The 27,946-nt window shown below is 41.0% G+C and overlaps 1 protein-coding gene across 1 annotated transcript in view; it reads right to left on the bottom strand.

Annotated features, from left to right (window-relative positions):
- The window catches only part of WASHC1 (WASH complex subunit 1), a 58,094-nt gene that overhangs the window by 15,761 nt on the left and 14,387 nt on the right, over positions 1 to 27,946 (bottom strand). The window contains exons 2-4 of the mRNA XM_070946693.1: positions 25,014 to 25,168; positions 4,107 to 4,218; positions 2,875 to 3,021 (exon numbers count right to left, since the gene is read on the bottom strand). Coding sequence (XP_070802794.1) covers positions 2,875 to 3,021; positions 4,107 to 4,218; positions 25,014 to 25,162 — 408 coding nt within the window. The 5' untranslated portion in view covers positions 25,163 to 25,168. The remainder of the gene's footprint in view (positions 1 to 2,874; positions 3,022 to 4,106; positions 4,219 to 25,013; positions 25,169 to 27,946) is intronic.

Below are 27,946 nucleotides of genomic sequence, written 5' to 3' on the forward strand. Positions count from 1 at the left end.
GAGATGAATAGATTAATATCAAAATAAAACAAATCTTAACGTATTTGCAAGAGGTTTAAGTATTTTCATGAAGTATTTTCAAAGGGTTTGTGGTCTGGGGACATGTAAATCTCTAAAACTCTTGTTATGTTAATAGGAGTGATCTCGACAGAGACTTTCCGATGGGTTAAAAAGAAAATCACAAAAAAATATAGTAACTGCATGTAACAGCTTGTAGCATACAGAGGATGCTTTTACTTATTTTCGCCTAATATGCAGGGGGAAAAAATGCCAACAGTAAAAAACTGTAAATTGCCCAACATTAATTCTTCGAGTTATATTTTTCTGATGCGGGCCTTAAAATGCACTTTTTTTTCTGATGTAAGCTCTCCTTTTAGACATAATTAACTGCTGCACTGTACAGCATACAACTTCCAGTAGCCAACTTTATTTCCATATGTGTAGTTTCAGCAGATTTTTCAAGGAAGGAAGATTAATCTTAGCTGATTTTTCTCCACTGCAGTCAGACCGGGGGGGGGGGGGGGAGTCAAAATCTGCTTCTAGGGAACAGTTTCCAACTTTAGCAGTTTTAAGATGAGTGGACTTCGACTTTCAGAATTCCCCAGCAAGCATGCTGGGAATTCTGAGACTTGAAGTCCACATATCTTCAAGTTGTCAAGGCTGAGAAACACTATTGTAGACAAAAGGACAGTATGTTTGATCAATGTGTGGGTCAAGTTTCAAGTAGAAAAAGGAGGAAGAATCTATTTTTGGTGGACTCTAAAGTTCTCTTCATATCCTGTACATTAGTGCACTGAGTTCTGAGGCTAGGCTGAAATATTCATGCTACTTTCCCCGTGACTGATTTTGCTTCCATTAAACTACAGAAAAATGCAAAGTGCTGAATTATTCAGCAGAAGCTTATTTTGGGGGGTTTTGAGAAAGAAAACAAGAGTGTGAGCTTGAAGCAGCTTCACTGGTCCTTGTCTGGTAGGACAGCTTTTCCTTCCGCATTAGGATCCAGATGTATATATCAGTGGTATCCCAAGACATTAACATCATAAAATAAATTCTCTGAGGGATGGAACATGTCCTTGGCTAGGACAGTTGTTGAAAAGAAAACAAAAATCTCTACAGTATTAGTTGCTCTTCCTTGTTGTTGGTTATCCTACGCAGCCACGGGAGACTCCTAAATATTGGAAAAACTGCCAGCTTAATTTTAACTCATCTGCTCAGAAGAATGCACTCAGGGCTTATGCACACGGAGTCCAAACCAGGAACTACAATTTTATTTGTGGAAGTTCAGTGACTGGAACAAAGACTGTACAAAAACGAAGCACTAATTCAGAGCCGCCAATAACTAGAGATGCACAAAACAAAACCACAAACAACTTCCTGCTGTGGAAGATTTATTTCTGGAAAACTGCTTGATCACCCCCAAGAATTACTAGATCAGCAAGGTCAAGAGGAAAAACAGAATGTTCCAGAATTTCCCCAAACATTTTACACACTCATTAATAAATATTGAAGGAATCTTAAGTTGTTCTGCCCCAGCTCTGGATCCCAAGGAGTGTGACACACACCAAGCTCCAAAAACTCAGTTTATTACAAATAGACCCCTTTCAAAATGCAGGCTTTCATTGCAAATGTCCTTATCAGCCTGCTATAAAGTACAAAGAATAAACAAAGTCCAACAAAGATTGGCAACCAGCCCAGAAACCAAGATGTGATAAGAAACTCACTCTCCAAAATGCTCTGCGTAATAATTAAATGTTATTTCCAGCAACAATTGCTAACTGCGTGTGACTTAAATAGGCTAAGGGAGTGGCCAATTAGCCCCAAGCCTTACTCTCAAGGAGACCTCCTCCTCCTGAGTAGCCACTCCTGCCTTTTGGCAGTCCTGCGTGCTCGAGCATTGAGGAGAGGCTCCTCCACTTCACTCTCTGCACTTGAAGGAGCCTCTAGAGGTTCTGAAGGCCCTGGCTGAGTCTCTGCCTCCGGCACCACAACCTCTTCAGCCTCCTCGCTGTCCAACACAACCGCTGGCTGCACAGGCTGCTGGCGCGACACCACACCAGCCTCCTCGTCGGGATCAGCCACAAGCCGCGCAGGCTGCTGGCAGGCCACAACGTAAGTTTTCTAAAAATACAGCCTGAAAAGACTCTAGACTACAGGCAGGAAAGAGCAGGCAATAGCCAAGGGAAATGGGAACTTCTCCTTTCTCTACTCATATAGACATTGACTAGTTCAGAAAACATAATTCAGGGATGCAATTTATCCCACACCTCCTAACGACACAATCAGTGAATACAGAGATTGTTTGTGTGTGCAATATGCAAACAAAAGTTTAATTATAAGAGCCCTGGGGGTGCAGTGGTCAGAATGCAGTTGTCAGTTTAACCCTGATGGCAGTATTGCAGGCTGACTCTGCCCACAGTCTGGAGTTTGATCCTGATCAGCTCAAAGTTAATTCAACCTTCCATCCTTCCGAGGTCGGTAAAATGGGGATCCAGATTGTTGGGGGCAATAGGCTGACTCTAAACAGTGCAGAGAGTGCTGTAAAGCGATATGTAAGTCTAAGTGCTCTTGCTATTATTTACTTATTTATGCATGTGACTGAACACTGTACAAGCATAAAAATGCAAACTCACTGCTAGGGAGTCATTTTTAAAATAGTTTTATAGAATCCTTTTGGGGCTACAGAATAGTCCAAGCAGATTCTTATGTAAAGGTTTTTTTCCCCTTCTAATCCACACTATACTTTTGCTGCCTGGGACCTCCTCAGGCAATTCCTGTCCTGATTCAGGACTACGCTGTCTGATGCTCTCAAAAACCCAAAGCAAAGAGAAGCCTCTTGAGTAAAGAAATTTAATTATGTGTCCTCTGACTCCTTACCTGTAAGGACTTCTCATCCAAGGGTCTGTGCTTGCTCTGAATCTTGTGCCTCGGTTGTTTCTGTGCCTCTGAATCCTGAGCGCCAGTGAAAATGGAAGCATATTCTTGCAGCCGTTCTGGGGCAGGGTATTTGGAACTGGAAAACACCTAGGAGGGGGAAAAAATGTAAGGAGAGAGAATTGAAGCATAGAAAGTAGGTTGCCAGAACATAATCAAGACAGCCGGGTGGTTTTTAACAGAAAAAGAAACATACGTCGTTAACGTGCTAATACAGAAGTAGGAACTATGAATGAACTATCTCAGAATTTAATTCCTTACCTACAAAATAATCTACAAGACTCCGATACAGGTAGTCCTCGACTTAAGACCACAATTGAGCCCAAAATTTCCATTGTCTACATAAGACAGTTTTTAACGGAGTTCTTGCCCCATTTGAATGACCTTTTTGCCACGGTTACGTGACTCACTGCAGTTGTTATGTGAAGCGAATCTGGCTTCCCCCATTGACTTTGCTTGTCGGAAACCAGTTGGGAAGGTTACAAATGATGATCACATTACCCTGGACAGGGCAGCTGTCATAAATGCATGCCAGTCGCCAAATGCCCGAATTTTGATCATGTGACCATGGGGTATGCTGCAACAGTTGTGTGTGAAAAACAGTCATAAGTCACTTTTTCAGTGCTGTTATAACTTCAAACGGTCACTAAACAAATAGTTGTAAATTGAGCACTATCTGTATATGGCAAATGCAAACCCATAAACGTAAGTATTAATATGGATGAGTTACAACTGGGGGAAACTATGATGCTAGCTAGAGTAGTAGGATTCAGTTCCAGGTTCTGTCTCGAGTTACTACTAGTTTGTTAACTGCACTGAACAAGCCAATCTCTGGCTTAACATTCCAGAAATTTGCATTCTGGATGCTTATAAGGATGTTTAAAAAATACTGCTGAAAGACAAAGAGGTTTTGGAATATAATAAAACAGTGGAAATAAACAGGCTTGCTAACTGATCCCCAAACTAGATCCTGGCTGTTACAGAAGGCAACAGATTAGAGTACTTTCTTTCCTTAATAATTAAGATACTGCAACCACTTTGTATTTTACATTTTAAAAAAAAAACTTTCATTCATGCAATTGTGGACTGTGTGACTGCTCTTACAGTCAGCTTGGCCTTTTATGGTTAATGGAAGCAACGCCATTCAAAAGAACCATTGCAATTGATATCCAAACCTTAATAGCCTTCTTGCTGCCCTTTATCTTCTCAATTTTGGCTTGGGCAAGGGTGACCCTCTCATTGATTGCTCGCAGCTGTGCCCGGCTGGTTTCCACTTGTTGGGAGATCCTAAGAATCAATCAATCAGTCAGTCAGTCAATCAGTTTGCAGCAGCGTTTAACAAATGGGCAATGAGAAAGAGTTCACTGGTTGGTATATAGATTAAGTAAAGCAATCTATTTCCAATCAAATAGCTATCATTTAAAGACCATCAATTCCAAGACAAAGGTTGTCATAATTTTGTCAACAAGCCCACCAAATAGCAGTAGCATTTGAGGTTATATACCATCTCATAGCATTTTTACAGCACTCTCTGGGCGGTTTATAATGTAGATGCATTATTTGCATACTGCCCCCAACAATCTGGGTGCTCATTTTACTGACCTCGGAAGGATGGAAGTCAACCTTAAACCCCGCCAGGATTGAACTCCAGGCAGTGAGCAGAGTTAGCCTGCAATACTGCACTTTATTCTGTGCCACCAGGGCTGAGAAACAACAGTAATGATAATACAGTAATAATAACAAAAGGAATCCATGTAGCCCTACACATCTTGAGGATACCATATTAGGATAAGATATGTTATTATTCTACATCTGTTTGCCACATAGGGTCAATTTGGATCTTAAACACTCTCAACCTGTTTGGATTCCCACATTATTTCATGTTTCATAGACTGTGTTGACTAACACAGTGAGGCAAAACAACAACAACAACAACCCCACTCTTCAGGAATGACCCAAAGGTGCTTTTTTCAAGAGGCAACTGGACTTTCTGATTTTTCTTTGAAGACGCTTCATTTCTCATCCAAGAAGCTTCTTCAGCTCTGAAAGACAACGAGGTTCTGGAGAGATGAAGAAGCTTCTTGGATGAGAAGAAGTCTTGAAAGAAAAATAAGAAAGTCCAGTTGCCTCTTGAAAAAAGCACCTTTGGGACAACCATGACCTGGATGACTAAGAATCTCCACGGACCCTTCAGGAATGAGTGTTCGGGTTTGAGAGGAAAAAGAATAGGTTTCTGAGGCTACTCATAATAATGCTTCAGAAGCCCCAGTAAATGTATCAACCTGGCTTCAAGCAGGGAAGAGTTGGTTGAGTAACATCATGCCAGTGTTTTAGTTGCTGTCAGAACTCTGGGTCCAATTTAAGGTGTTGGTTTTAATCACTGTGCCAATATTGAAATCTTCAGGCAGTTCCCTTGCTGATCTAATCTCTTGTGTATTTTATGGTTTTTAAATTTTAATTAGTTTTCATTTTAATTTTTCAACACTTTAATTAGATATTTCTTCTAGGTAAGGTAAGGAAAGCTCTAACTTAGTCTTCCCTATGTGCTCATCTCAAGAGGAATTGCAGCAAGTTTCCATTCCTCATGAAGCAGGGGTATCAGACCTACCCAGTAGAAAGCCTTGTCCACCTATTTTCCTTTTATTATATGGTTAAAACCACTATGAGAATAGAATAGAACAGAACAGAACAGAACAGAACAGAACAGAACAGAACAGAACAGAACAGAACAGAACTAGAATAGAATAACTGAACAGAATGAAATAGGAATAGAATAGAATAGAATAGAATAGAATAGAATAGAATAGAATAGAATAGAATAGAATAGAATAGAATAGAATAAAACAGAATTCTTTATTGGCCAAACAAGGAATTTGTCTTAGGTATATATGCTCTCATTGTACATAAGGAGAATAAAATACATTCATCAAGAATAAAAAGATACAACACTTAGTGATAGTCAAGGTTACTAATAAGCTATCAAATCGTACTAGGATACAAATAAAAACAATATAATTGAAAGATACAAGCAACATGGTTATAGTAATAAGTGGGAAGAGGTAGATACTAGTAAGGAAGAGAAGAATAATAGTAATACAGTCTTAGTAAATTATTTGACAGTGTTGTGGGAATTAGCTGTTAAGCAGAGTGATGGCATTCAGGGAAAAACTGTCCTTGTGTCTAGTTGTTCTGGTGTGCAATGCCCTATAACGTCGTTTTGAGGGTAGAGAAGTTGAAATAATTTATGTCCAGGATGTGAGGGGTCTGTAGATATTTTCACAGCCCTCTTTTTGACTCGTGCAATATACAGGTCCTCAATGGAAGGCAGGTTGGTAGCAATTGTTTTTTCTGCAGTTCTCATTATCCTCTGAAGTCTGTGTTTGTCTTGTTTGGTTGCAGAGCCAAACCAGACAGTTATGGAGGTGCAGATGACAGACTCAATCATTCCTCTGTAGAACCGAATCAGCAGCTCTTTGGGCAGTTTGAGCTTTCTGAGTTGACGCAGAAAGTAAGTCTTTGGTGCAAGGCTGGATCCGGGTACCATTAAAACTTTTTTGGTACTGTTGGATGATTATTTGCTCCAACACTGGACAACAATTTGTCTGCAATGGCATGGGATTTCCTGCCTGGGCAGGGGGTTGACCTAGAAGACCACCAGGTTCCCTTCCAACTCTATTATTCTATTAGTCGTACTGTTATTCTATTGTAAAATACTTCAGGTCTTAAAAGTATGGCAGTATATAAACATCTGTATAAAACAATAGATAAATAAAATATGAAGTGATATACTAGGTATGATTGTCAAGTGACTAATATAGATGTGACTGGCCAAGGAAAGTCTTTCAAAAAGTAAATAATTATTATATCCAGAACAGAGAGCCAGTTTGGTGTAGGGCAGTGTTTCTCAACCTTGGTAGCTTGAAGATGGGTGGACTTCAACTCCCAGAATCCCCCAGCCAGCAGCGCTGGCTGGGGGATTCTGGAAGTTGAAGTTCACTCATCTTCAAGCTTCCAAGGTTGAGAAACACTGGTGTAGGGGTTAAGGAACTGGGCCAGAAATCAGGAGACTGTGTTTTATTCCATTTTAGGCACAAAGTCAGCTGGGTGACCTTGGGCCAGTCATTCTCTCCCAGCTCTAGGAAGGAGGTAATGGCAAACCGCTTCCAAAATCTTGCCAAGAAATCTGCAGGGATAAATCCAGGCAGTTGTCAGGAGTCAATTTTGACTCAGAGACACAATCAATCAATAACCCAGAATAGTCATCACACACATGGAATGTCTCCAAAAAGAAACCATAAAAGCACTCATTTACATATCTGAGCAGGTTTGTATGTAATATTCAACATACTGAATATTCAACATATTGAATATGAATATGTAAATAATTTAACATCCTCTTTTTAACAAGATAAATTTTCCTCGTTAAGCCGGCTAGAACGTATGAAACCATCGTCTCTCCAAATAAAATCCAGCCTAAAGTACTAGCCTTACAAATGAAACCACGTCAACTTTTCCTAAGTTATTAAAGCTGAAGTTGGAAACAAAGAACCCTTATAATCCTTCACACGAAGCCAGTGAAAGAGTGATTGATATTTGCAGTAGGCAGATTAATATCCTCCCCTTCCCCAATTTTGCAAAATAAATATATTGAGATTAAAGGACAGAAACAATGTGCCGGTGAAGGGGAACACCAATCATATTCACTGACACAGCCAGCCCTCTGTTGCAGAAAACCAGCATTTAGATCAGGCAGTCCTGATTCATTATTTTTCCAACTTCAAGGATTCTAGGTTGAACGTTGCTGTTACAACTTGGAGAGTAATTTACAGGATTGTCAGTATTTTATTTATTTATTAATCCAATTTACATGGTTGCCCATCAATCACGCTGAACTAAATAAAAACAAGGGATTCCTAAAGAATTCAAATAAAACTACATCAAAGCCTCAGCAAAACCAGATCTACCTAGCCATGCCAGAGCCCCATACTAACATCCTGACCCAGTCCTTGGGGGGGAAGAGCCTTCGAAAGGGCCAACAAAATAGGGGCTGCATATATTTGGGGAAAGAGCCTGATACATAGGGCAGGTGCCATGACAGAGAAGACTCGCTTCCTAGGGCCAACCAAGCGATATGGTTTTAATGACAGAACCTGGAACGTATCTTCTCTGCCAGATCTGGTAGGATGGGTGGAAAGATGGTCCCTCAAGCAACCTTGGTGCCCTGTCCTGTGGTCTTTCAAGTGACAAACAGCACCTTGAATTGTGCTGGGAGACCGTGTAACTCATGTGGTCGTGTTATGGATGTACCATGTGATACCTCATACTGCACACGCCAATTACATTCTGGACCAGCTGGAGCTTCTGAAAGCTCTTCAAGGTTAGTTCCAGTATTTTGAATAGTTTTTTTTTTATTTTTGGTCAACTCAAAGTAGTACTTAGTACAGTAATATAATGTATGCATATCTCCTATTTTCCCCACAACAACCTTATGAAGTAGGTTGGGCTAGCCCAGTCACTCAGCTGGCTTTAATGACTGAGGGTAGACTGGGGCTCATGGCCTCCCAGTTAATAGTCCAGCATTTAGCCACTACACCATTACTGGCTCCCAATACAAAGATGATTTTTATCCACATGGTTGTTCCCAAGTGTTTAGGATCATAATTCGCATCACACTTAAATTTTCAGGATCCTGGACAGAACTTACTTACTTACTTACTTATTTATTTAGTCAAGCATATATAAGATAACAGGTAAAAGTATACACATAATTTGAATACACGAAACGAGTAAGTAAAAAGGAATATTAGGACAGGGACGGTACGCACGCTGGTGCACTTATGTACCCCCCTTACAGACCTCTTAGGAATGGGGTGAGGTCAACAGTAGACAGTTTAAGGTTAAAGTTGTGGGGGTTTGGGGAAGAAACCACAGAGTCAGGTAGTGCATTCCAGGCATTGACCATTCTGTTACTGAAGTCATATTTTCTGCAGTCGAGTTTGGAGCGGTTTATCTTGAGTTTGTATCTATTATTTGCTCGTGTACTGTTGTGGTTGAAGCTGATGACCAAAATGTTTAGCACACAGGTATCAAACTTGATACCACGCTTAATGAACTACAGGTAACACTTGATTTACAACCATAATTGAACCCAAAATTTCTGCTGCTAAGTGAGACCTTTTGTTAAATGAATTTTGCCCCATTCTACAACCTTTCTTGCCACATTTATTAAGTGAATCCCTGCAGATGTTAAGTTGGTAACATGGTTAAGTGAATCTGGCTTCCCCATTGACTTTGAAGGTCACAAAAGGTGATCCCAGGATCACGGAATACTGCAACCATCAAAAATATGAGTCAGTTGCCAAGTGGTTGAATTTTGATCACGTGACCATGGGGATGCTCCAACGGTCGTGAGTGTAAAAACCAATTATAAGTCACTTTTCAGTGCTGTTGTAATGTTGAATGGTCACTAAATGAACTGTTGTAAGTTGAAGACTACCTATATCAGATTCACTTCTCTTCAGTTATTGAGCTTATATAGGGTCAATCATAGTTTCTTAGCCTCAGGTAGTGAACTGCAAATAAAGAGACATTAATCATTTAACTTATTCTCCAACTTCCTGCTTATACAAGCACTCATGATAGCATATAGCAATTAAAAAATATTGGCTGCAAAACACGACAATAAGCCCACTACAATCAAACTACCAGTACTTCAGGTAGAGAAAGTTGATCTTAATGGTTGCTTGAGCACAAATTTTATTATTAGAAACCCTACTATGGTTTTAAGAAAAATGATTCATCACACCCAATCATTAGCATTTGGATCTGGAACAGGTGAGAGTTTTATTAATTGCAAAGCAGAAGATGGGCATGAATGATGAAAGGAAACAAATAGAATGGAATATCAGACCAATCCTAGTGACTATTTCAGAGCAACCACGGAGCTCAGGTTTTTTTTTATTACTTCTTGTTATTGCAAAAACAATAGATTCCTAACATTTGGGTTACAAATGGCTAAAATAATTACATTAGTCCACTTAGAAACAACTGAATATTATATTATCCAGAACAGTAAAATGGATAATAGCTAGAAAAGAGGAATCATAATTCTTGGCATTTTAATAACTATTCTATGACAGAATTGTAACAGAGTTGAACATACCATATTATTATATTAATATTACCATATTATCATAACATATAATCATACCGTATATGGCAAGGGTGTCAAACTCAATTTCATTGAGACCCACATCGGGATTGTGTTTGACCTCAGAGGGCCGGAGTGGGTGATGCCGGGGTGGGAGTGGCCAGCTTGACGTCATTTGTGTCGGCGGCACCTGTGGTGGCCCAAGCACTCTGCCAGAGAAAACGGGCTCCAGAGCTCCATTTTTGGCTGCGACGGCCTCCTGCAACCCTCTGCCAGCGAAAACAGAGGATTTCCATTTTTGCTGACAGAAGCACCAAGGGCCGGTCCTTTGCTGTTTCCAGGGCGGTCCCGTGGGCCAGATTTAAACCCCCGTGGGCAAGATCTCACCCCCGGGCCTTGAGTTTGACATCCCTGATATATGGTATAATACCATACCACATTGTCAATGATTGACAACCAGAATTGTAAAAGGGAGATCCTTAGAAATTGGACTGCTTACAACTTTATGCATGGATAAAGGCAAGAGACTCAAAGAAGGCAAGTAAGCAATTAAGAAAAAAGCCTATAAAAGCATGAATGAATGAGATACTGTGTTTGATGTAAAATCATCCATAAGGTAAGCATGTCTTACATGGAATCAAGTCTCTGGATTCAATATCAGTCACCCTGGGAATGTTCCCCTTCTCTCATTTTTCTGTTGTGCATGCAGAGAAATGGCTGCATTATAGCTTCATGCTCTGTTACAACTCTGTCAGTGCATAACCAACAGAATAGTTTGGAGAATTACTCTTCTTTAATTAATTGTGCAAGGAGGCCTCTTGGATGGGGTAACATGCTGAAAACAGCTGGTGCCCAGGGAATTCATAGCACAAAATGAAAAAGGCAATGAAATTCTGTTTGTTTTCATGACATTTGGATTCATAAGGAAGCAGACAATTGGAAGGAGATCAGAATTATGCTTTTAATGGCCACGGTGGCTCAGTGGTTAGAATGTAGTACTGCAGGCTAACTCTGCTCTCACTACCAGGAGTTCGATTCCTTCGATCCTCACTAGCTCAAGGTTGACTCAGCCTTCCATCCTCATGAGGTCGGTAAAATGAAGACCCAGATTGTTAGGGGAAATATGCTGACTCTGTAACACTGCTTAGAGAGGGCTGTAAAGCACTGTGAAGTGGGATATAAGTGCTATTGCTATTAATAAATGCAGGTAGTCCTCAATTTATGACCAGTTGCTTAGTGATCATATAAAGTTATACTGGACCTCTCAAAAATTGCTTATGACCCATTTTTGAAGTTCCAACATTGCTCCATCCCACAGTCATATGACCACATTTTGGGCACTTGGTAACCGACTCACACTTACGGCTGTTTGCACAGCCCTGGGAGCCAAATGATCATGATTTATGTGGGTGTTTTATTTCTGGTTTCGGGCAAAAAAATGGCACACAGTGAACAATAGGTTCATTTACAAACACTGTGTTTGTTTGTTGCTGAAAAGGCAATAAAATTAGGTCAAATCACCGGATGACCCTTTTATGACTATCACAACTTGTGACCATAAATGTCAGGCTCAATTAAGGTCTTAACTCAAGGACTACCTGTACCAGATTGCTTGGCAACACTTAATGGCAGGCCAGCCAGCACAACTTGCCTTGAAGAGATAGTCATGCAAGAGGTCATTTGCAATCTAGTTCTGGTCAATCTTCCCACAGTAAACTGTGGGAAGGAGGATGGGGGGGGATGGGGGAGAAAGGGTGGGAAATTAGGGAATTACGGTACTGTTCAACATTAGAAACAAATACAGATGGTGATTACCTTAGAATACCCATTGAGTTCAATTTAACAACACTCACACTCATTATTTTGTTATTTATTTATTCAGTGCACAAGCTGCCTCTGTTGCTGAAGTGAGTCCATGCAATTTAAAGCACATTAAGATATTAAAATTAGAAAAACAATAAACCCAAACAAAAACCACATTACCACATCAGGGAAGGAAAAGAGATATAAATACTGAGAGGTTAATATCCCAATACCAGCGCAAAATAACAAATCAGTATGGCTTAGGTCCTGCAAAAAAAAAGGCATATTTTAGGCCTTTCCTAAATAACAGCAGGGCCTGGACTGTGTGGTATTTTGGACAATGCTCCAAAAGCAGAGCTGGACATAGAAAAACTACATCTCCAAGATCTCAGTTTTACTGATGGACCTGGAGTAGGTCAGATTTACTATATCAAAATAGGACGGGCAGACATAAATGAAGATAAGTAATCATGCAGATATCCAGGTCCTGAGCCATGAAGGGGTTTTAGCATCTTGAATTGCTCTCAGAAACATTATGGGGATTTGTGGAGCTTGTGAAGCAGAAATGTTACCTGGAAAAACCAAGGTGTACACATAACTGCTTGAGCAGCTTCATTCTGGACCAGGTGAAGCTTCCAACTGGCCTTTGAAAGCAGCTCCATGTAAAATGCATTACAGTAGTCCAGATGCAAAGTGATTACATCATGAATGACCCTGAGTAGGTCATTCTGATCCTGGAAAAGATATGAGTGGTGCATGAATTTGTACAAACGTCTTTCTGGCTGTGATGGCATTTGCTGTTCATGATAATCTTGAGATTATCTTGAACTCATCAGTCACATAATGCAAGAATTTTTTCATAAGAACCTTTGGGAATGTACATACTTCAGACGTATATACACTGTGTATAATACACCTTCATTTTGCAACTATTCTGACTACAAATGCAGAAGCTCAATCATCAGGGCAGAGTTATTTGCTGATTTCTGAAAAATGAACTTTTTCTGTTCCATCTTGAATTCTTATCCTGCATTTTTCTAACAGAAATATGAGGCAACACAATCTAACTTTCATAGTGGGATGGAGAATTGAGGCTAATAAACCAATGAAATACCATTCCTTTTCCTACCCAAGTTCATTATTTTAATGAAGATGACATGCAGTGGTTTAGCTGGATTCTATGTAGATAGCGCGACTATTAAGATGAGGTGGGCATCATTTCTGAATACAGAGATTGGAATCCAATGTTGAATGTAATAACTCCTTGTGGAGGAAAATGACATAGCCTTTTACTCATGGTAGTAACTTGGGCACCGCTTCCCCATTTTAGAAGAAAGAAGACCATGAAGAATATCCCAGATGAAGGAGACAGAATGAGACAACTTGCCATGGCCAACTTGCTGCAGTCATCTCGCCACTGCTAACTCACCATGGGACAAATCGTTGCAACCAATTCACCATAGGATAATTCCATGTGGGACATACTCAATGTGGTAAGTGTTATCCGCCACCGTTTCTTTGAAATTATTTCCATTTTTGTGGAAATGGACAAAAATGAAAATGTTGTTGAAGAAACAGTGATGGATAACATTGAGTTTATTGTGTGGTGAGTTGTTCCCATGATGAATTGGCCGTGGCGAGTTGGCCTGCGATGAGTTGGCCATGGCGAGATAGCGGTGAGTTGGCCATGGTGAAATGGCCGTGATACGTTGGCCTCAGCAAGTTGTCCTAGACCCCAGGGAAAGGGCCAGGAATATCACTCTCCTTTCCCTTCAAAGATAAAGCAATCCTATAAACCACAGGCCCAAAGATAAAGCAATCCTGTAAACCCCAAGCCTAAACTCTTATTAACTCATGAAAAAGAAATAGATGCTTTCAGTTTAGAGCTGCTTAGGAGAGCAGTTAAAAGTCTATCAGTCCCACCTTCATCTCAAAAGTTTTAACAGCAGCAAATTGCAGCATGTGCTTTTGCCCCACAGACAAATAAGTTCAAGCAATCTGTCAGAAGGGGTAGAACATCCCCCTCCCACTGTTGGCTTTCTACTCTTTTCATTTTCAGATTTAAAAACAGCTTCTTCACCTCCTCTTTGAAGTCTGAGTAAGTGCAATCAAAAAGTTGACGGTTAAAAAATCCCCTGAGAAAATATAATCAAGGTTCCTTCTTTCCTTCCATTAAGCAATTGGTTATTATACTAATTAATGTTTATCACATTTTGATTACTCCTTGAGCCTGATTTCCAGGTGCTGAGTTGCTAGTAGTCAGTCCCACTTTGGGAGGTGCAAAATTGCCTTGCAGGAAAAGTAAAGATCAAAGCTATCAGGTTCTACGTGGGTAGGCCTATGCACAGCACAGAATCTCTTATGCACAGACCTCGTGGAGCATGTACCACATGTTCTTGCCCTATAAAATCTCTTTATAAGGAGGAGCTGCTTTGCAAGCAGCATTTTGTATCTTGAAGCTAACCAGGAAAGTAGTCAGGGAATGGTGCCCTTCAACTGAATACAATATCCATTCTGTAGGACAGTGTATCTCAGGCTCGTCTGTTTGAAGATGCATGGACGTCAACTCATGCTGGCTGGGGAATTCTGGGAATTGAAGTCTGCACATCTTGATACAGACACAGAAAAAGGATTTTAAAGTACTCCAAAAATGCCAGTTAGAGAGTCCATGAAAAGGAGCTAGATAAGAAAATGTTTCTAAGGCAGGACTGAGTTAATGAACTGGAGCCACACTGGAAGAGGAGGTGTGTTTAAACTAATTTCAACTCAGTCTCTGACCAATGACATGAGGATAACCCATTCAATTGACTCTCTAAGCAGCGCAATGGAGAATGGAAGTTTCATTCAGTTCTAAGGACATCTTTCTCTGACCACTTTCCCTGTCAGCTTCGAAATACAAGTGCTGCTTGCAAAACAGCTCCTTCTTATAAAGAAATTTCAAAAGCCCAAAGCTACTTAAAATGAACTCTTTGTATGATCTGCCCTACAAAAATCCTGTTTCAGTTTCTGAGGGCAGCATAGAGGGATTCCCTCATAACATTGGCTGTCCTTGAATAAGTTTAAGGGTTCAAGGGATTTGCCTGAAAGAAGCAGGGCCACAAGCTTTCTAGTGTATTTTTTTTCCCTGATCTCATTTGCTTAACAGACATAGTAATGAGCAAGTTCAGCTAAACTTTACCAGAATAGTCAAACAGTTTTAGTTCCTCAGCTAATGTTTTGCATTCTTTGGTGAATAATTCTCCCCCTCAGGTTCCAAAGTGTGGGCGACAATCGTTTCTTTTCTAAGGCGCTCTAACATTTAGCTGAAAGCTATTCTAAACATGAATCACTTATTAGAATATGCATTTAAGATATGTGGGTATCAAGTGTGCCTGCACCAGTCAATGTTGCTAAATAGTAGAACTATTTCTATCTGAATTAAGACAGGAGAATCTATTAGCAATTTTCCATCTCTCTCAATTGCTATTCTGGCAGTTGGCCTGGATCCCATTGGTGACCCTCCGATTGGGAAATCTTGATCTTCTTATCTACCGTCTGTCTTCTGGCATCTAACATGCCATTTGCTTTGGTTACTGATTAGTCTTAAAGTGCTTTTCCTCTTCACAGAGTCTTTTCCCAACTTCCCCCCATTTAGGATCAAATGAACCACCAGAAGTACCAAAAACCACCACTTGGGAATCACCAGCCACTCTTTCTCAGTTAGCAGTCCCTTTTCAACAACCAATAAATTCTGTAAGTCTTCATGAGCCAATTTACCATATTTTTTGGAGTATAAGATGCACTTTTCCCCCCTCCTAAAAGAGGCTGAAAATTTGGGTGCGTTTTATAATCCGAACGTAGCCACGCCCACCCACCGGCCCCCACCTTTCGGCCTCCGCGCGTCCTCTTCCTGGCTGCAGAGATTGCCACCAAAAATGGCTTGTGTTTTTGGGCTCCGTGCATCGCATTTTCAACCTCCAAATGTTCTGTTTGAGAGCCCTTCAAGGCTGCGGGGATCGCCAAAGCACATCACTGCTGATGGCCGTCCAAAACGCGACACGTTTGGAGGCTGAAAACTCAACGTGCAGTGCCCAAAATGGCTCCCCGGAACAGCTGCTGCCTTCTCTTACCCCTTCTGCACTTCGCCTGCTTTAGTCATTCGAGCTCCCTCTGATGACCAGCTGTGCTTTTGAAGCTGTTTTTCAGCCCCAATGCGAGCGAAGTGATCTTCCACACTTTGCCTGCTTTTCTAATTGCTGCTCCCTCCGACGATCAGCTGTGCTTTAGAAGCTGTTTTTTAGCCCCAACCAGCCCCAACCTCAAAACCAGCGGGCGAACTAATGTGCTGAAGCTGACCAGGCTAAGGACGCTAGCCAGATGAATACCTAGTAGGCAGAATTTTTTCCTCCTATTTTCCTCCCCAAAAACTAAGGTGCATGTTATACTCCGAAAAATATGGGTAACTGATTTGCTGTCATTTAATTTTCAAACTTCTCGTCTCCAGGCTTGTCCCAAAGGGGCTTTTTCCAAAAGGCCACAGAACTTTCTTGCTTTTTCCTTTGAAAATGTTTAGCTTCTCATCCATTATAACCCCTGGTGGGGTTTCCAAACCCCACCAGTCAGTGAGAACTAAAGAAGCTTCTCGGAACAGAAGCTTCTTGGGACAACCGCGACTTGGATGATTGAGCAACTCCACAGACATCTCTCCAGTCTTGTATTTCCCAGAATCCTCTCTGTTTTGATTTTAATGCCAGTGTGGTATTTGATACCGGCACACTTGCAGCTCCTCCCGCCCCTTTTCCTACAAAAGCTTTCCTAAATTAACCAAGCTAATCCCTACTCTCAGCTCCTTATCTGGAAGAGAATACAAGCTGGATTGGGAGTCTACACAGAATACCACAAAGAGCCCTTCAAATGCTATGGTGGAGGGCAGACATGTCACAGAGTCTTTCTGTGTGACTCAGGGCTTCATTCTGACATTTCTAAGTAACGCAGAACAGAGTTGACAGGTTAGTTATCATTTGGAGCCGCAGATGCTACAATGAAAGTCCATTAATACTTCCTTTAAAAGCTGTCTGTCAATCATGTTTCAATTCTGAGAAATACAGAATACATATTAAAATTGGTTTGCAAGTAACTGGAAGGACTTCAGAGGAAAATGACTGATGGGGATGATTAAGCTGAGACAACTTATAGCACCACGAAGGCAGCCATCAGCAGACTATGACCGGATTAATGATTTTCTGAGTTCAGCAGCTGGTATTAAAAAAAGAGAATACTAAACATAAGAGCTGATATAAACCATCCAGTTGAATGATCCAATACTGTCCAATTATGAGCCAGTTAACTGAAGACTATTTGTAATATATTCCAAGAATGTCACTGAGTAGGTGTTTGCAGTTTTCTTCAATATGGCACCCAGGCAATTCTAATAACACAGTTAAGTTAGAAAATGTTATGCTACCGGAGGCTGCACAGCCCTTTCCACATGTAATTCTCTGTGCCAAAAATAAATTTCTAAGATGTAGCTAAAATAAGAGCCTGAGTTGATCTGGGAGAGAAACTGAAGAGGTTTCTCACTACTGTTAGCAATTCAGCTCATAACCTTGAGTGTCACTTCTGTATTGATGCAACCAGTGCAGCAAAACAAGGAAAGATCCCATCTGACTGTTTGACGAATTAAAGCCCATAAAATTGACTTGGAAATATCGAGCAGGTAGTTATATAAATGCACAAAATCTATCATTCTGGGGGGGGGGGGGTGGAAATGATCTCACGCTGCTATAGATCTACCACGAAAGGTATCTCAATATAGCATTTCATGAACAATCTGATTTAAGAAGCCCCGCAAACGTTTACTCCTCTTTTATTATAAGCACATTTAGTAGCATGTGATTGTAACACTACGATTGAGTTAAGGGAACTTTAACTTTTCACATATTCTCCACTTGTATGGAAAAGGTTAACAGAACATTTAGATAGTCATTACAAGTCCAAGCGAGCTTGTGGTGCGCAGTCCCCAAATGCTTTGAGTGTAATCAAATTGCAATTTTTGAAGTGACAGAAGGGGAGAAATGGTTAAATATACGACTGGAAAGTAATTATATTCATTTTTAATTAAAAGTAAATGAAATTAATTTTAACTGTTAACTAGATCCTACCCACTGTTCTTTGGAATGCAGTCCTGCCACAGATGTATACAATGTTGAAATTCTGCAGTTATAACTGCTGGAATGCTTGAGTCCTCTTTGTTTATCCTTCCCCAAGCTTGCCTTGTCCTCCTGTGCAAATTTTTGCAACCTTTTCCTTCATGAAGTCTACAACCCTTCTAGATTACAGGAAGTCCTCAATTTACAACACTTCCTTTAGTGACTGTTCAATGTTACAATGTCACTGAAAAAAGTGACTAAAAAGATTATAAGTTTCACACTTACAACTTGTTGCAGCATTCCCATGGTCACGTGAATTCAGAGGTTGGCAACCGACTTGTATTTATGACGGCTGCATTGTCCTAGGGCAGCGATGGCTAACCTTTTCCGGACTGAGTGCCCAAAGTCCGTGCATGCGTGTGCGCCCAAACCCCCAAATGCAATGTGCGTGTGGCCCCCGTGCATGCCCCCTCCCCCCGTGCATGTGCCTTGCCCCCCGCGCATGTGTGCATAGGTCACTGTATGCGCCCTGCCCCCCCGTATGTGCACCCTGCCCGCGCCCCCTGCATGCGTCCCCCACATGAACACGTGCCCCCCACACTCCCCCCACCCATGCACGGACCCGAAGACCAGGTGTCTGGCGGGAGGCGCGCATGCATGCACAGCAGAGCTGAACTGGGGTGACAGCACGTGTGTCATCAGAGAGCGCGCTGTGTGCCACCTCTAGCACATGTGCCATAGGTTCACCATCACGGTCCTAGGGTGACGTGATCATCTTTTGGGACCTTCCGACAAGCAAAGTCAATGGGGAAGCCAGATTCATTTAACAGCCATGTTACTAACTTTAACAACTGCAATGATTCACTTAACAACTGTGGCAAGAAAGGTCGTAAAATGGGGCAAAGCTCACTTAACAACTGCCTCGCTTAGCAACAGAAATGTAGGGCCCAGTTGTGGTCATACGTTGAGGACTAACTGTACTGCAATGTCCTTTTTTCTTGATTTATCTCCCTCTAATCTTCCAGGTTCTTATTTTGCTGTTTGACGTTGTTTCTGCCTGCTGATCTGCCTACATGTTTTGCTTTCTGCATTTTAACTAGCTTCCTTATTCTTTGCGCATTCCCACTTTTTTAATTCATTCTAAAACTTAAAAGGATGTAATACTTGTCTACATGGCACTCTATAATTTAACATTAAAAAAAGCCTGAATGCAGTCAAGGCAACTTTTTTTGTTTTTGTTTTGGAGGTTTTGTTATCTGAAACCAACCACTGGAGTTTGCAAACCTTGCTTCATGGCTTAGAATATTGGGTAAACCCAGATAACTATAGTTTATTAGGAACACATAGACCATAGTTTAGCATAATATTTTGGGTTTCGTTGACATATTCTTAAAACTGAACTGTCTTCATATTTTACAAGCCAGCTAGAAAAAAGTAGAGCTAATCCATTTCTCTTCAGACACATGACAGATTTTATTTACCTCAAAGTACTGAGTTTTTGCTTTTTTTCAATTACTTAGCCAACAAAAGACTTTTCACCACCACCATCTCTCTCAAGACTTTCTAATTTCAAGCAAAACTAATTAACTAAAGTAAATTTAGTCCAAGAAAGAAAGACGGCAGAGAGAAGTTGTAATCTACCAGCCAAGTGTGAAGAGCAGATCTTTCTCTCTTCCACTTTATTGCTAGCAGTTCTCAGCAATAGATATTTCAAGCCATCGAGTGTGATATCTCAAGACAGTTCACACACCACTAAATCTCTGACTGAAATCATGCTTGTAAAGTGAAGTGACTTCTCTGAATCTCTTCCTTCAGGGCTGAATGAATGGCAAAATAATAAATACTAAACCATACCAACAGAGCGTAAGATTAACTATGGTGGGGAAGCCCGGTTGTTGTTGCAATATAAATAGGCAAACAGTCCTTAATTTTTTTTTTACTTTTTTTTTTAAAAAAAAAAAAACCTGTCATAGCAGCCTGCAAGTAGAACTTTTTTTTTGAAGGATGTGACAGAAGTACCAAGAGACTGGTAGTTGCCATACGATAATTTCTGGTGAAAGTTACCATCTCTTGTAATTTTCTTCCTTTTATTTTTTTCCCTCTCCTTTCTAACAGCAGTTTCAATCCAATAAGAACAGAGCTGGAAGGGACCTTGGAGGTCTTCGAGTCCAACCCCCTGCTCAAGGAGGAGACTCTATATCCATGATGGTGAACCTATGGCACGCGTGCCACAGGTGGCACACGTAGCCATATCAGTGGGCACGCCAGCTTAGCTCTGGCGCATGCGTGCGCCAGCCAACTGATTTTTGGGCCTTCTGCACCCACTAAAAGTAGGGAAACAGGCTGTTTCCTGCCTCTGGAGGGCCTGTGGGGGATGGGGAAGGCCTGTTTTTCTTTCTCACCTGGCTCCAGATCCTCTCTATGCATCTGGGGAGGGCGAAAACAGTCTTCCCCACCACCTCGGAGGCCCTCTGGAGGCCTGAAATGGAGTCTCTAGGAATCTCTGGAGGCTGAGGACAGCAAAAAAGTCACTTCCTGTCCCTGGGGAGTTAGGAAATGGGCCGTTTCAGGCCTCCGGAGGGCCTCCGAGGGAGTGGGGAAGGCTGTTTTCACTCTCCCCAGATGCACAGAGAGGATCTGGAGCCAGGTGAGAAAGAAAAATGGGCCTACCGGGCCATCGTGTGCCAGGAGTGGGGGGGAGGGGGTTAGCAAATAGGATCACTTACAATACATTTAGTTATTTCCTACAAGAAAAGTTGCAACTGGCAAAAATTTTGGACAAGTCTGGAGGCCACATGTAAGGGTTTTAGAGACAACTCAAGACTCTTATCATCTCAGAAGTTCAACCCGCCATATTTTTTCCCTGATACCCTTTCTGTTGACAATTTTCATTAATTAGTTTACAATTAAAATGAACGACCAACTAAAATGAAATATTGTTTTTGCGATTGGGGTCAAAAGCACTTTGTTTATCACATCATTGGGGGGGGGGGCTGTCCATCATTGACTGACATATTGCGTCTCCCCCCCCAAAAGGAGGATAAATTTAATTTCTCAATGTTGAAGAACATTTGTCCTAAACAAGATGTGGAATCAGAATGGATTAAAGGACCAAGGAAAAAGAGGCCAAAACCCAAGATAAGCAATGCAAAGCAAGGTTTTAAAAATAATTACAATTGGAAATGTATGTTGGTATTAACGTTCTGGAAATAATTGAGTTGAGTCCTCCACATACTAGAGGGTGGGGGGTAGGCATCTCAGCAGATGTAAAGGGAAGAGCCTACAGGGAACATTGTTGTCTATGAGTCACATTGGTGCCCACAGGCACCATGTTGGAGATCTGGGACAGAGAAATTTTGTTTTTAAAATGAAAGCAGAAAGCCTTGGGATACTCGCTGCTCGCACTCACAGGAATAAGATTCTACATTAACGAAATTTTAGAACACAGGGGAAAAAAAACTCTTCTCACTGCACATTTGTTCCAAAGAGCTGTTGTGTCAGTTTGATATTAGGCCCAAGTTCTTTCGGCATATTCAGTGAACATGTTTCACCACAGGCACTCCCGATCCATGATCTCAGGAAGCAAATTCTCACTCTAATACCTCAAACGGAATGTTTTCCTCTGATAAGATGAAGCTTTTTTTTTTTTACAAAGACAAAAAAATGTGAGATCTAGACACCTTATCTCAAGAAAACAGGAAGAAAAGGTCATTCTCTACTAAATGGCAAGTCCCTCACCTTGAAAGTTTCCCCCTGTGATTGGCACGGAACACCCAAGGTTGCGAAACTTTTAAAACAGAGGCCTGCATAATTACCAAATCATTATTAATTATATCACAAAGCTCCAGGGCAAGGCAAAGGAAACAAAAGACCTGATGGAGTCTCTTCTATTGTTGGAAAGAATTAATAATTACAGTCATACGTGTACTCAAGAGTGAGAGCAGAACCGAGCTGGTGTTCCAAGGTTTGATTATGACAGGCATGTTAAGAGAAGTACAAGAATGGAAGATTGCTAAAATGCCAAGAAATTAAAACACTCCAACCTGGTTATCTTTATATGGATAAAGTATATGAAAATTTTATGGAAGTTAACAGCCTGTTGTAGAAACCAGACCATGTCTAACAGCTTATAGCTATTGATAAAGAGTTTTGCAATCTTCTTAGAGGTTTCTGAAGAATGGTGACCCAAGAGAAGGGTGACGCTCTCTGGATTGCAACAACAGTTAGAATTATTAACATTTGGGAGGTTATTATTTAATAAGATTTTTAATTATTTTTATTGCACAGACTAGAACAGGATTTAAAATTTGTGCTTACATTTACCTCTGGGTCACAAAATTAATTGCTTTTTGCCCCTAGGAGGCATTAACCAGAAGGGTAATCTTATCTATACATTGGAATATCATAGTCATTATTTCCTCTGAATTTTAACATTTTGCATTTTGGTGTTTTATAAGACAACTTGCCCAAGTAAGGAGAACATTCTAAAAGTCAATTTGCTTTCTCCTAAATGTTATAGAAATGTATCTATATGGTTTATTTACATCTGACATTAAGCTCCTTGTTTTTAAGGAGAAAAAAAGGGGACAATATTTTTTAAAATGTAAAGGCCACCTAGAAAACTAAGTTTTATAATTGTGTGGCGCTAAAGGTCACATGCCATTTCAACTGTATATGAGTTGGCGTGTAAATGGGCTTCCACTATAGTAAGAAGATTAAAAGTACTGGATGTAACAAAATAACCTAATTTTACCAAATACCACTCCAAGGGACAGCAAAACCAACTACAACCAAACAAGAGAACCAATGCAGGAACGGTCCATGCTCATGCCAGTAACCCAAGACCCTTTGAGATAGGTAGGTCTTAATGGCTTTCTGAAACCTTAGCAGAATTGTTCTACAGAAAAGGGGGCAATGAAGAGAAAGGCCACTCCATTGGTCCTTGATAATAACACTCCCCAGAGGTGCCCTCCTATTTGGATATTATCAGATGATGATACTGGGCCTAGGCAGTTCCACAGAAACCTAGGTCATGGAGGACTTTAAAGGTAACAACCTAACTCTTGAAGTTACCAAGTAACTCTAGTCCAGCTTCTGAACCAACACTGTTTTGCTGATGAAAGGAGGAGGTCTTTAATAAGTAAGCCCACCATATTCTGGACCAGATATAGCTTCTAAAGGATTTTCAAGGGGAGCCCCATGTATTGCAACAGTCTATCTAAGAGGTGGCCATGGCATGACAGACTTGAAGAAAGAGCCTCTTGAATACAAAACATAACACAGCCAAAACACAAGACGGAACTGTACAAAGATTCTCACTGCCATGGTTGCCAGCTGCTCCTTGAACAGTAGTTGTACATCCATGGGACTCCCAGATTACAAACCAGTTCGGCATGAATATTCAAAATGGAATATTACTGGTTTTGTATCATTTCTGAACCCTACTGCCTTTCCATCATGCTATGACTGAACCTAAATCTGTTCCAGACCCTAACAGTACCTTGACTTTGTTCAACCTGAAGTCAAGCTTAGTACTGACATACTAATGACACGTGACACTATACTCTCCCAATTGTGATGAAATGTGGTAAGGAGCTGGATTCCCAAGAGAAGGGGGTGCATTCCAGAAGAGGTAACTCATCCTGATGTTATATTTGAAAGAAAGGGTGAAGACGGTCCTTCCCTAATAGTTCAGAGTATATTGTAGATGCAGACAGGAAACTGCTTGGTCTGGCAGGATTTTGTCTGTAGGTATGAAAACAGTAAATAACTCAGCTTGAAAGAATCACCATGTGTCGTTCTTGGTTTTGGGCCTGGTACCAATGGTTTTGTGTGGATATTAAGTAGGAAAGAGAATCAAGACCTGTAGCATAGCAGAAGATCCTTCAGAGCAGGGGTGCCAAACTCGATTTCAATGAGGGCTGCAACAGGGTTATGTTTGACCTCGGAGGGCCGGGGTGTGGGTGGGTGTGGCTGGGATGGGCGTGGCCATGGTGGGCATTTGACACAGGCTCGAGATGCATTTTTCCCCCTTCTCTTCTTTCTTTCCACAGTTCTTTACTATAATCATTTTTCTATCTCTTCTACCAGATATTACTGGCAAACATTTATTACTTATTCTTCATACTCTACTAAACTTTTTATTTCTAAATTTATACCCCATTGTTTAATAGTAAATTGGTTTTCCAGGCATAAATTACATGATAATACAAAATCTAACAGCAGAGGTAAATTTCCAGGATAGTAAATAGAAATGGCTGTCAATTACAGATTGCTGATTGTAGATTAAATGGACCTACAGTATGTAAAATCTGGCATTAAACCGTAGTATTAACATAGGATATTGCTTGTTTTTTATCCACATCAAGCACTTACTTCATTGTAATCCGGGCCTCCTGCAACACTCTGCCGGCCAGAAACAGGACAGCAGAAGCACTGTGGGCCGGTCCTTTGATATTTCCAGGCCAGCCCCACGGGCCAGGTTTAAGCACCCCTGAATACTGTACTGGAATCTTTCCTTGGGTTCCTAGCTTCCTAGTCATGCTGGCTACCCCTTTCTGAATAATTTTCAGCCTATCTGTAGCTCCAAGGTTGCAACTGTGGTTTGCATGCAGCTGTAGACACAATATGATAATAAACCACCCAATAGTTGCTAGTGCAACAGTAATATATCATAGCCTCAATCTAATGGTTAAACCTGCCCCCAATACTAACAAAGCATATATCAAATCTAAATTACATCCCTCTTTCCAAAGTCAGCTATATTTGGAAAATTGCACTCTTACCATCAACACCCATGAGAATTCTTTCAAGATTCTCGTACTTAAGACAAATGAGAACTCACAGAGCTACTTTCAAAGCTACTGATCCACTACTGGAGACAAGAAAAAAAAAACAAAAAACCAGACCAACTGACTATGCAGTTTTCTTCATGTCCTGAAGAAAAACACACAAACATGTCATTTTTCTCCTTCTGGGGTTCTAATATAAGCGACCCTTACCTGTTGAAGATGTCACCTGAGATTTTTTGCAGATATTGAAGGGTGTCTGCTATCTGATGAATAGCTTCTTCCCTGCGGAGGTCAGGTTGGATGAGGGGAACAGAATATGTTTGACCTTCCAGGAAATACTTCTGGGTCATAGTGGACATCTTCACCTGCAAAGAAACCAACAGTCCATTTGATTCCAGGAACTCACATTTCTTTCATTTTTAAATTAGAAGGGAACACAGATTGTTCTACCAAGTATTTGCAACAAGAAAACCTTCAAAACAGGTATCTCCAGAACAGAGACAAAGTGTGCTTCTCCAGATGATGGGTCCCTGATGCTCTCTGAGCTGGGTTGTTTTCTTGCAGATGTTTCATTACCCAAACTAGGTAACATCATCAATGGTAGTGACTATGGTACTGGAGATGTTATCTAGTTTGGGTAATGAAACATCTGCACGAAAACAACCCAGCTCAGAGAGCACCAGGGACCCATTGTTTTAACCCTGAGCTACAAATGTTCTCCTTGATTGGCTTCTCCAGATGTTGACCAACCCCCATTAATCTCATATAATTCAATGTGAAGGCCATCTGGGATAGTTCCTTATTGTCCACAAGCAATTTCTCCTATTATTGGTAATGACTACCCATGTAGTCAACATCAAAGACTAGAAGACCTATTTTTGTTTCGTTGCCTTTAAAAATCTGATTTGCCCATGTAATTTTCTTTATTCTTCGTTGCATCAAATAAAATATAACATTGTTGGCACCACGTCAGAATCACACAATTCTTATTCTCTTCGTTGAAATTATTCTGGCCAGGCAAAGTCAGTGGGGAAGCCAGATTCACTTAGCAACCGTGTTACTAATTTAATAACTGCAGTGATTCACTTAGCAACTTTGGCAAGGAAGGTCGTAAAAATGGAACAAAACTCACTTAACAAATGTGTCACTTGGCAACCGAAATTTTGGGCTCAATTGTGGTCATAGGTCGAGGACTACCTGCATTGTATCTCATCTCAAGCAAAATGTTTTCAAGGAAAAAGAACCCAAGAAAGTCCAGTTGCCTTCTGGAAAGCACCTTTGAGGCTATAATGACCTTGATGATTGAGAACATAGACACATCCTTCCAGTGGTGGAATTCAATTTTTTTTACTGCCGGTTCTGTGGGCGTGGCTTGGTGGGCATGGCAGGGGAAGGCTATTGCAAAATCCCCATTCCCTCCCCACTCCTGGGGGAAGGATTTTGCAAAATCCCCATTCCCTCCCCACTCCTGGGGGAAGGATTTTGCAAAATCCTCATTTCCACCCCACTCTGGGGCCAGCCAGAGGTGGTATTTGCCGGTTCTCTGAACTACTCAAAATTTCCACTACTGGTTCTCCAGAACCTGTCAGAACCTGCTGAATAGCACCCCTGCATCCTTCATATATATTATGTCTACTGATAACAGCATTATGCATTGGGCTTTGGAACAGAAATCAGACTATCTTGCAAAAGAGCAGAATAAGCTCTGATTTAGCAGTTCTCCATGGTAAGGATGTGCCAGTCTCCAAGGCAGGCAAGCAAGCAAGATGTATTTATTTTGTGTAAGCGAGGCAGCAGCAGATACTCAGGTATGTCAGACGAAGAAGAGAGAGATAAAGCCTATTTTTATCCTCCTTTAATTAAACTATGTTCAGTGGTGTTATTAAGCAGTAATCAAAAATGCAGATGATATTGATTTGATTGGCATAAGGTGCAGTGCACTGAATAGTAAAAACCAGTGCCCCTATAAATAGGGCTAATCATCATCTTGATGGGAGAAAAGGAAGTGAGGAAAAAAAGCAGCATAACTCGAGGTGTAATTAGACCCTCCAGCAACCTGCACTTCAGGGCTGTTCTCATTACTTGGCACTTGTCTAAACGCAGCTTCTCAATGCTGATGAGTTGAGGCTGGAGAAAAATCTTAAGCACACCAAACGACTTCATCCAAAGAGCCTTTGGCCACATTTACAGTCAAAATGCATCGCTCGGGGACAAGGGAGGCCAGGTGGAGTTCAGTCTCCCAAGATCAGAAATGAGAAAATGCCCCAACAGAGCTTCTACCTCCAGCTGGGTATTCTTTGGCTAGTCTTAAAGTGAGACAATTAAACTGGGCAGCCACTGTTCCTGTACAAAACCGTTTGTAGAGTGTTGTGGGTCAGTTTTGCAAGATGGTATTTACCTTTAAAGGGACGAGGTGGCTCAGTAGCTAAGATGCTGAGCTTGTCTATTGAAAGGTCAGCAGTTCAAATCCCTAGTGCCACGTAACGGGGTGAACTCCGTTACTTGTCCCAGCTTCTGCCAACCTAGCAGTTTGAAAGCATGTAAAAAATGCAAGTAGAAAAATAGGGACCATTTTTGGTGGGAAGGTCACAGCGTTCCGTGCATCATTGGTGTTTAGTCATGCCGGTCACATGACCACAGAGATGTCTTCGGACAGCGCTGGGTCTTCGGCTTTGAAATGGACATGAGCACCGCCCCCTAGAGTCAGAAATAAATAGCACATATGTGCGAGGGGAACCTTTACCTTTATATTTACCTTTAAAAGGACATGATTTGTCCTGCTCCAACCTATTTCTCATGTATCAATGAACAAGCAGAACGATGAATTTTCTGAACCAATGCATACAATCTCCGCTCACAAGTGAAATAACAATATCAAAACCTGTGAACCAGTTAGTATTGAACGAGGTCCTCATCTAGTTTTTTTTTTTTTCCAGGTTCACAGGATGACAGCACACATAATTAAACTAAATGAAGAAGGCTACATGCTGATCACGTGGGATAGGGCAGCCTAAGCACATAGATCTCAAAAATAAACCACTGTCCTTTTATCTTCATGCCAATGCCTCACCTTCGGTCTTGGGACTTTGGCTCAAATACTCCCCAATTTCTTCATTGACAGATTCAGGTAAGCATTGCCTTTT

This window comes from Pituophis catenifer, unplaced genomic scaffold (genome assembly GCF_029215685.1).
Source record: "Pituophis catenifer annectens isolate HBS135680 unplaced genomic scaffold, rPitCat1.0.hap2 SCAF_7, whole genome shotgun sequence".
Lineage (NCBI taxonomy): Eukaryota > Metazoa > Chordata > Lepidosauria > Squamata > Colubridae > Pituophis > Pituophis catenifer.